Here is an 11197-nt window from a genome sequence, read left to right as displayed (position 1 = left end):
GCCAAGGTCTCAAACATCCCCCCCCTTGTTCAATAATTGTTCATAATTGTGTACACACGGTTTTTGTTTCTGCTTCCAAGTTCGATGTTCACGAATGTATTTCATGCTGCTGTAAATAAATCACTTTGTACTTATCTTCAGCTGCCATACAGCATCTTTCCATTCGATTCTACAGCAGCATGTAATCAATGGACACGACTGACTCGGGAATATATCTACCTTTATTAGGAATTGGTCAGGGCTGGTTCCAGTCAACATGGCCGTATCATGACATATCTACAACAGCCACGCTGGGCCCCATGTGTAGGTGATAAAACACACAACATACACAAGATGTTCCACCTCACACTGATACGCTTTAGTTGACCAAAACCGCTTAGGTGACAAAATGTGATCAATGGGTGTTTGATAACCTTTGGACGATAAACACATGCTGACTTACAGAAGGTTCCGAGATACAATGAATGTATACAAGAGCACATTACACAAACAATAAGAAATGCTGAGATTGTAACACTTCATGATAACACCAGCAACAGACCGACATGGGTTTAACTCTTCTGTGAACAGTATTCCAGTCATATCACCGAGTGTCAGTTTGAATCCAGGAGGAAAGAAGGCGGCAATACAGGTACCGAACCTTGTGAGATCCACGAGCTCAGGTATAGTGCAAACAAACCTTGAAACTATAATTCCAGCAAACCAGGATTCCAGCTGCATCTTCGGACCACCTTCTCCATTACACTCACAGTCAAGTTGTGAAACATCAACTCATCCAAACCATATACAATACTCAGCAAGTTTCAAATATATATGATTGAAAATTTACTTGTGAATCAATGACAACAAAATAACAGACAATTCTAGGATTCTAACTACTTCCTGATGTAAGATATGACAAGAAAACATTGAGAAGTACTGTTGCTTAAGACAGTATTACCTACATTAGTCATAGGCTGGGGGCAGCTCCGACTCATTCATACACAACATGTAACATTAAACTGTTTTATGTCAAGTTTTCCTACTGAGTCATATTCAAAAACCTGAATCAAAACCTAATTTACTGTCAATCATTTGCAAGAAAAAGGAAAATATAGGAAGCATTGGTGGAAATCAAACACATTCATTAACCTGTTTTATTTGAATGCATCATACATGTTTTGATTATGAGCTTACCTTGAATATCATTTACCAACTATATCATTGCTACCATCATCCTTTGAATCTAATGAAATTGAATTTGCATAAAAGATCTTTGAGGGAAAACATCTTGTTCCTGCCAACCACCACCTGAAGATGAACTGAAATGCTGGGCATGTTCTAGATAAATGCAGTATGGCTAAGAAGACATTGTTGTACCATGTGGCCTAAATTAAAAAACCTGTTGGGTGAGCAGCTGTCACAGACGGGGCAATAATTGATACAGGAGAATGTTTGCCCACCGTGTCTTATATATAGGACAATAACTTGTATATGGATTCCACACACACAGTATTTCAAACATATGCACATTTTAAACATTCAGTGAAGAATCTGTTTTTATGATTCTTCTAGGCGTATGAAACAATTAAAAAGAAAGTCTTGACTATGCCACTTACCTGTCAAAGGGTTGACAAAATCAGAGATGCGGAACATATACAGCAATATTTACCAGCAGACATGCACAAACGAAACAAATTAACAATCTTTAACCATTTCAATATCTGATCACACTGAATCAACAAAATGTCCCAGCTAAAACAACCTACATCACTTGGTAAAGTGCCATCATTAACAGATACTGGGTGTGAGTTTGGTTTAACGCCACTTTGACCAATATTATACTTATATCGATGCATGTAACCTGAATGTGAGAGAAAAGCCTGAAGTGATGCCAGTCTCAGACATTTACCATTCTAATGATGCTAGGAGAATGGCTATGGTGTGGAAAAACCTACAAAAATAAAATGTTAAAGAGAGATCTGCACCCACAATCATAGGTCTCTGGTGTGTCCAAAGGACACAACTCCGTGCGCCTAAAATGTTTGCACCATTCTACACGAACTTGTATGGAAATTATATTCCACTGGCTCAAACTATCACTGGTGTATCACCTATCAAAATACATTATGCAGAAGCATATGAGTGTCAGGTCAGATAAAAAAATATTTCATCATCATAAGGCTCACTTAAGTGTGGATATCAAAGTCCAAACTAAAAGACAGTCATGTTGAGAAAATAGAGACAATTTACAAACTTTAATTATGAAATGTCATTGACATAAAATATGAATGGTAAATAAATCTGTCATTCAATACAAAATATATTGGTACAAAAACATTTATCAATTCAAAACATATTTCTAACTGATGTTTGGCAATTAAATGACAAAAACGCAAGATCTGAGAATAATTTGAAGACTGTTTTCCATCACACATAGCCTAAATATAAGATAAACTTTCACCTGTTACCACCACGAGAAATGTTTTTGAACTTAATCACAAGAATTAAGGGCACACTTCAATACCCATATAACCATGGTAACACAGCACTCTCAGAAATGATAGCTCCCCCTTGGTATTTTCTGCGTTCTAACCAAGGGATGACCTACATTGTTTTCATATCACTGTATTTGCAAAGACCTCTTTTCGTTCCTTATTTCGAAATCTTTTAGGCAGTTTTGTTTCAGGTATTAACACAAACTTAGGAGGAACCTATTGGATTTTTGAACACACAGGGGACATAACTCTAAGACATCATGAAACTTTCTCAAGCATGAGACCATATTAGCTAACACTGACCTCTGTAGGATACAGAAAGGTCAACACAAGATCATGAATGAAGACATTCCTCATATTCATACACAGTTAATCATCTACACCAATATTTCGGAAGAGGTAGGACATTGACTCTCGGTGGTGAATCCGACGGATGGCCTCGACAAGCATGACGCTGACGTCTACTGTCTTGATTTTGTGACACTGCATCTTCTGGGCTTCATGAGGTACAGTATTTGTCACAACCACCTGGGCAGAGACACAAAAACAGTTGCATCAGGTTGGCTATTGTCCTGGTCAAACTGCCAAGAGAACAGGCTGCTAGGGGGCTGTCTTTCTCATCTATACTATATATTATGCACAAAGTTGGTAAAAACACATACAAAGCACATCGTCAATAATTATTTCACACAAACTACCTAAATCACCAAAGTTTATGTATGTCCATCCATGGCCAAAAAACCATCAGTAAGTTTATACACATAGCTCTGTCTGAACTATAATATATGCATCAGTATATGATGACACTAGGATTGTGAATACTAACATTGTTTCCATAATATAAGATTTGGTAAAACTAGTTGGACTGTAATAACAATGGTTATATTCACAAAAATAACCTCAACTGAACATTTGATCCAACTTCCATGAAATCAAAAACAGGATATGACAAATGGTTCAAAATTTGAAGAAATCAAATCAGACAAACATTGGCCAAGTTTTGTTGCAAGAGTTAGGGTAACCCTTATAACATAAATTAGAAGTGTCATCATTTTACCATGACTTATGTTGTTACTGGACATTTTCACTTTTTGGTTTTCCTTGTAATTACAGGAACATTTTTAACGTTTTACAAGAACAAAGATTTTGTCATTCAGAGTCTGTGACATCCATAACTGCTTGATCAGATTGTGTGAACAAACAGATCACTCTCGACACAGAAATTGACACAAAAATGTGTTGCTACCACATGCATCTAACAAATGATTTATAATCTTTCTCCAGAACAAAAAAACATTTGACATCAAGTGACTAACCTCATCGATACAAGAGTCTTCAATGAGTCTCGGTGCATCTGATGAAAGGAGGCCATGTGTAGCCATAACGTACACCTTGTAAGCTCCTCGTTCCTTGAGAGCCTCAGCTGTCTTCACGAACAACAACACGTCGTCTATCATGTCATCCTGCAAACCATAACAGTATGTATCAGCATGGTCACAACTGAGTTGTCTCCCCTCCATAACACACCAACACCTTCAAAACATGTTCCTCACTCAGTATCATTGTTGCCTTCAGAGTAGCCATTACAACAATCTTAAAATTTGTCCTCTAACTGAAAATGTAGAGACATGTATAAGTGTTTGCTATGTCTTTGGGAATGCTATCACAGTGATGTTTGGAAAGGTCTGAGACCATTTACTATTTTTCTCATGAATTTCCATTTTTGTTACTCAAGAAACTTGGTTTCATACAGCGAACATTATGATACACACCCAAATTCCCATTAACATAAACATCCCTTTTAATGGGGTGAGCAAGATCACTCTAATGTGATACAAAGGGTTTTATCTGGGAATAAATAGGATGTCCCACTTAGATTATGAAGTAACCACTGAACCGATCCCTAGCCCCATCACCTCCGAAGACCCCCTAATTCTCACCACAATGATGGCTATCCTGCCGCCGACGTCTCCCACCACATTCAGGGGCGGCTTCTCTTTCGCTAGTATTGCTGGAACATAGGTATTAGTTGACATCCAGAAATATGCAACACAACAAAATCATTATGATTCAGTATATATCTTCCAGTGTTGTAGTCAGACATATAAGCAAATCTCAGACGAGTGCACACAATCAAACCATATGTTCCCATAATATCTGATGTAGAAAGGCTGCAAGGTCTTACTTGGCAGAGTCTCTATTCCGAACTCATGGTTTCTTGGGAGCTGTTCGTCCTCCGGCAAGGGAGGAGGAGAGTTCCTCCCATCACATCCCAACTCCTCAATCTTCTCCTCCCCATGGATGACGGCAATACTGAGTCGCAGCCGTTCTGCGTATGAGGACGCTCGCTTCACTGAGTTGGGGTTCCGGGCAACTATCACAGCATTCCTGTAGTCGGGAATCTGTCAACCCAGGAAAGAAGAACACCTAACCTGGTGTCCTGTACAATCTCTATTTCCAGTCCATCAGTATCAAAAAGATTACAGAGAATATTTTTAATCAATATTCTAGCAATGGCACCAAAGAAAACAACACACTGTACCAAGCCATGACTGACTGACTGAGTTTGGTTTTACGCCGCTTTTAGCAATATTCCAGCAACGGCGGGGGGCACCAGAAATGGGCTTCACACATTGTACCCATGTGGGGATTCGAACCCGGGTCTTCGGCGTGATGAGCCAACGCTTTAACCACCAGGCTACCCCACCGCCCCACCAAGCCATGAATTGAACCAGTGCTATGGTGGACAAGTAACCAAACCAAATGTCCTGAAGTGGGAAGTGAAAACGGTCTGTTCAAACTGATGCAGAAGATACCACAGAAATAAATATTTTCAGCATCAATACACAATTTTGACAAAGTCACATAAATTTAACTTAACTGTCCATGATGACATCTTTCTTTCTTTGTTCATTTGTTGTTTGAGAACATCACTCATATAACATCTACAAGATGGTAGCCTGATAATAATCAAGACTGGACCAGACATTCAAGTAATCATTATAGTGAGAAATGATCCATGGTATCAGGGTATGAATACACATGATCATCCCTGTCACCAATCAACTGAGTCACCTGACACCTGACTTGGTCCCCTCTAATGACCGACACAGGTTGCTGGGTACAAATCCAACCTGTATACCTACCATGGCTGACACCTTCAATGTTAATTTCCTAAATTCCTGAAAATTGACAGGGTCATAGTGTGTCCCATCTCTTTACAACCAGATCTTAGTTCTCACTACTCCTCCACATAAATCTGACAACATGCTACTATGGGTCACCTCTGAACAACCTTTAATCCCACCAATCAGAGCATTGTGTACCACATAAGGAAAGTGACAGTTGCCATGTGTTGTCTTGCAACCTCAAAAGCACTATCACCTGGTATCCCAAACAAGAGGACTCTAGAAGATGATTTACTGATCTGGTCCAAATCATATTCTCTCTCTCATCACTGGGATTAACTTTTGAAATGAGAATTTTCATAGTCTGTTTGCAAGACAATCTCATCCATCATTAAGATTTCACATTCTGAATCAAGAACTTCATCAAATGTTTTCAAAGTGTAGTCCTGAATGGAAATGGCATTGAAACTAATGCCTTATTTTGAATAAGTAATTTTTTTACTTGCCTTAGTTCACTTGCAAGCCATTTCATTGGTTAGTTAAAATTTGCATAATGTTGTTCTGATGTGTGCTGTAATGACATGTCTTCACGTCTTGGTTTAATGAGTTTAGCAATATTCCAGCAATATCAATGGCAGGGGGACACCAGAAATGGGCTTCACACATAGTATCCATGTAGAGAATCAAACAGCAGTCTTTGGCGTGATGAGTGAACGCTTTAACCATTAGGCTACCCCAACACCCCCTGTGCAATCAAATCAACTGTAACCAATCACTATGATAAACCCCTTTTTACCTTTCTGAAATAGTCTTGAATAATCAAAAGCAAGGGTAATATTTTTCTTTACTCACGAACTCCTTAACATAGTCAACGAGGAATGGAGAGGCTCGGAGGTTGTCAACTGGGACGTCAAAGAAGGCCTGGATCTCCTTCTGGTGGAGGTCCATAGTGATGATGATGATATGTGTCAGACCTGATATACAGGATATATATTGTCATACACTGAAACATGATGATGTGTGTCAGACCTGATATACAGGATATATATTGTCATACACTGAAACATGATGATGAAACATGTGTGTCAGACCTGATATACAGGATATATATTGTCATACACTGAAACATGATGTGTGTCAGACCTGATATACAGGATATATATTGTCATACACTGAAACATGATGATGTGTGTCAGACCTGATATACAGGATATATATTGTCATACACTGAAACTGATGATGATATATATTGTCACACACAGACCTGATATACAGGATATATATTGTCATACACTGAAACATGATGATGTGATGTCAGATGATGCGTCAGACCTGATATACAGGATATATATTGTCATACACTGAAACATGATGATGTGTGTCAGACCCTGATATACAGGATATATATTGTCATACACTGAAACATGATGACGTGTGTCAGACCTGATATACAGGATATATATTGTCATACACTGAAACATGATGTGTGTCAGACCTGATATACAGGATATATATTGTCATACACTGAAACATGATGATGTGTGTCAGACCTGATATACAGGATATATATTGTCATACACTGAAACATGATGACGTGTGTCAGACCTGATATACAGGATATATATTGTCATACACTGAAACATGATGACGTGTGTCAGACCTGATATACAGGATATATATTGTCATACACTGAAACATGATGATATGAGTCAGACCTGATATACAGGATATATATTGTCATACACTGAAACATGATGATGTGTGTCAGACCTGATATACAGGATATATATTGTCATACACTGAAACATGATGATGTGTGTCAGACCTGATATACAGGATATATATTGTCATACACTGAAACATGATGATGTGTGTCAGGATATACATTGGTCACACACAATTATGGGAAACATGACATGATGTCAGACCTGATATGATATATATTGTCAGGATATAGCGATGATTATGTGTCGGCGATGATATAAAGGATATATATTGTCATACACTGAAACATGATGTGTGTCAGACCTGATATACAGGATATATATTGTCATACACTGAAACATGATGATGTGATGTGTGTCAGACCTGATATACAGGATATATATTGTCATACACTGAAACATGATGATGTGTGTCAGACCTGATATACAGGATATATATTGTCATACACTGAAACATGATGATATGTGTCAGACCTGATATACAGGATATATATTGTCATACACTGAAACATGATGATGTGTGTCAGACCTGATATACAGGATATATATTGTCATACACTGAAACATGATGTGTGTCAGACCTGATATACAGGATATATATTGTCATACACTGAAACATGATGATGTGTCAGACCTGATATACAGGATATATATTGTCATACACTGAAACATGATGATGTGTGTCAGACCTGATATACAGGATATATATTGTCATACACTGAAACATGATGATGTGTGTCAGACCTGATATACAGGATATATATTGTCATGCACTGAAACATGATGATATGAGTCAGACCTGATATACAGGATATATATTGTCATACACTGAAACATGATGATGTGTGTCAGACCTGATATACAGGATATATATTGTCATGCACTGAAACATGATGATATGAGTCAGACCTGATATACAGGATATATATTGTCATACACTGAAACATGATGATGTGTGTCAGACCTGATATACAGGATATATATTGTCATACACTGAAACATGATGATGTGTGTCAGGCATATTTACAAGATATATCTCCACCACACAAAATAGTGATGATATGAGTTATCCATGACACACAAGATAATATATTTAACACTGTGAACAGTATATTTTGAGTCAGGCCTGATATACAGGATATGTCTGTAACACACTGAAAAGTGATGATATAAACAAGGATGTTGATGTGTACCTGATCTGCCCAACATGGTGGCTAACAGCTTGCAGACAATAGAGCCTCTCTTCCTCATCTTACTCTGTTTGGAGTAGGGTAGATACGGTATAACGCCGATGATGTTGCGAGCTGAGCTGGTCTTGCAGGCGTAGGCGAGGATGAGCAGTTCCATGATGTCATTGTTGACATCCCTGCAATCAGAGTGGTGGAGCGGTTATCTTGATTGTTTATAACATGTTTTATCCATTTTATCATGTTCATGAATATATCAAGAACCATAGGAATAATCTGTTCAAAGAGTCATAAGACAGAGCTCCAGATAACTTTTTGGGTCATTGAGTTATGTACTCGCTTGTGTTCCATCTCAATTGGGTATCCTAATTTTCCTTTGAGTAGCCAAATAAATTCTACCCACCTCACTCAAACTCAATTTGGTATTTTGCCATTTTCCATTAATTGTAAAAATATACTTTGGGAAAAAAATAAGGGATCACATGAAAAGCACAAGTGTTCCTATATTTTTTTCCAGGTTTCTTCACAAGTGTGCCATACAAAGTTTGCGAAGAAACCTGGGAAAAAATAAAGGAACACTTGTCCTTTTATGTGATCCCTTATTATTTTCCCAAAGTATATAATAAAGTTTAAATGTTATTTATATTGGATCTGCAATATGAGAAATGATAAGAAAGACTGCAAGATGCCAAGTGCATATGTTGAAATAGAACCTCTGAATATACCTGTTATTTTATCTATGCATCAGTACGCAAGCTATGATTCGACGTTTTTGTGCGCACGCATGCAATATCAAATTTATTGAGTATTTACAAAAATTCAAGCGTACTTGTATGCAATAGACTTAACAAGAATTGAGTTTTCACATAAATATTTGCGTAATTTAAGCAGATATGCAGCTTATCTGTACCTCTGCATAACAAGATTAAGGGTGACTTACTTTGTGCCAGTCTGTATGATGTAGACATCCTTCCCTCGCACAGACTCCTTGATCTCTACAGTTGTCTCTGAAGCAGAATACCGGAGCCCAGGTATAGTCATTTCACAACAATAAAGGAGAGAGAGAAAGGGGTTCCTTAGAACTTTAGTCAAGCCTTATCGCTGATCACTATATATAGGTTTAGGCTGCAGTGAAACCCATGGTCCATAGATCTGATCGACAATGACATGAATCGAGTGATCCATTCTGATATCTCTATCTCATCATCATTTATGACAAACAAGGGGTACTAGTTAACTATATGCTCGTAACCTCACATTGAGACTAAAAGAGAAATAAGACAGGAATAAAAAAAGATATCTTCCAACAACACAACTGGTATAAATACTTGCAGTATATATATATACAAGTAGTAATATTAACCTCGGATAGATCTATTCAACTGCAATATTGACTCGATGAAAGGAATTATATTCCAAGGGTTGCAAACTCTGTGCTCCAGATTATGAAATGTCAATAAACGTGAAATGAAAACATTAATGTTTGCTTATGATCACACTATACAACATATACCTCTGTTGGTCTTGTGGTAGACAGAAGCATCACCCAACCTAGTGCCCAGACGTCTGAAACAGACAAGTAACGTCTAACATTCAAAGTAACCTATATTTGTACTGTAGCAGGTCTTAAGGCTAATGTTTATCCTTTCCACAGGTTCATTAGCTCAGGGAACATTTGAAATTTCAGCATGCTAATACTCTAACTGCCAGAATGTTTCTATGCGGAGGTGCTTCATTGATCAGATACTGAGTTTGTTTTACTGAGGTATCTTCTCACAATCACACTTCATGTGAGCATAAAAGCTGTCAGAAAGAACAGAAGAGTATATCATTTGAATTAAGATGGTAAACATTAGTTGTCTCCAAGCAGATACATCTGATTCATTAAACAAGGATCAATGAAAGATGAAATGTGTGCATGCTTATGTAGCAGGGCATGGAGTCATCTCATAGATGACATCTTCACCTTGTTAGCTTGCTGACGGGGTTAACCTCTTTGGTCATGCGGACAAGGCGTCTGACTTTGGATCAGAAAGTTTGAGCTTTGAATCCCTGCACTGGACTCGGAAATATTATGATTGCTACACTTATCTAATTTAGGGACAACATATATAATTTCAAATCTTCATTTAGGCGGGTTTTATGGATAATTTCACTCATGGAATGTAGGAGTAAGGCATCTCCTTATGTATATATTAATATATTCCATCAAACGTACAGCCATATCATCCATATCTGCCTCAGGCTGCACAAACCTTGAGGTGCAAGAAGCGCTTCTACAATCCTATCCATGGCTCCAAATTTCAGAACACGCTGACTTTTTTGTGCTTTACAGCTATCATGAAAATAGTAGTCTAAAAGACTTGTCATTCTTACTTTGCAATGGAGTTTGCTAGTTCCGTGTGAGAGTTGCCAGCCACAACAATCATAGGACATTTTGTTCCCGTTGATACAGTACTCATCGCTAACTCCGAGAAAGTCGGGTCCAAGTCGTGTTCGCCTTTCTCATGTACACAACACGAAATGTCCTTGACCTTCATCCCCAGTCTATGGGTGTCCTGATGCTCATTTATGTCAAAAATCGTATTTTATTGTGTGATACTCTTCGATTTAATCAAAATGTGTTTTCGTATAAAATAATATCTTACAAAATACACTCCAATGGACAAATAATCTAAACA

The 11197-nt window shown here is 37.8% G+C and overlaps 1 protein-coding gene across 1 annotated transcript; it reads right to left on the bottom strand.

The window, feature by feature from the left end:
* Nucleotides 1–199: 199 nt before the first annotated feature.
* LOC124265818 (phosphoribosyl pyrophosphate synthase-associated protein 1-like) lies at nt 200–11049 on the bottom strand. The gene is made up of 9 exons (XM_046700652.1): nt 10893–11049; nt 10030–10082; nt 9457–9523; nt 8523–8695; nt 6458–6579; nt 4663–4879; nt 4418–4488; nt 3794–3940; nt 200–3005 (listed from the first exon to the last, which is right to left on the bottom strand). The coding sequence occupies exons 1-9, from the start codon at nt 10976–10978 to the stop codon at nt 2847–2849; spliced, it is 1095 nt and encodes a 364-aa protein (XP_046556608.1). The 5' UTR covers nt 10979–11049; the 3' UTR covers nt 200–2846.
* Nucleotides 11050–11197: the final 148 nt, after the last annotated feature.

The sequence above is a fragment of the Haliotis rubra genome, unplaced genomic scaffold, assembly GCF_003918875.1.
Source record: "Haliotis rubra isolate DU_JTF1 unplaced genomic scaffold, ASM391887v1 Scf997, whole genome shotgun sequence".
NCBI classification, from domain to species: Eukaryota; Metazoa; Mollusca; class Gastropoda; order Lepetellida; family Haliotidae; genus Haliotis; species Haliotis rubra.
Note: the sequence above shows the minus strand (reverse complement) of the source record. Positions and strands in the feature narration are given on the sequence as shown.

Bases quoted from the DNA above. Each gene is read 5' to 3' on its own strand.
- LOC124265818 (XM_046700652.1), bottom strand. From the start codon at position 10,978: ATGAGTACTGTATCAACGGGAACAAAATGTCCTATGATTGTTGTGGCT. The intron at 6,580-8,522 runs GTACACATCAAC...CCTGTATATCAG, and splicing joins CACCATGTTGGGCAGATCAG to GTCTGACACATATCATCATC. The intron at 3,941-4,417 runs GTGAGAATTAGG...TATGGTTTGCAG, and splicing joins GCAGGATAGCCATCATTGTG to GATGACATGATAGACGACGT.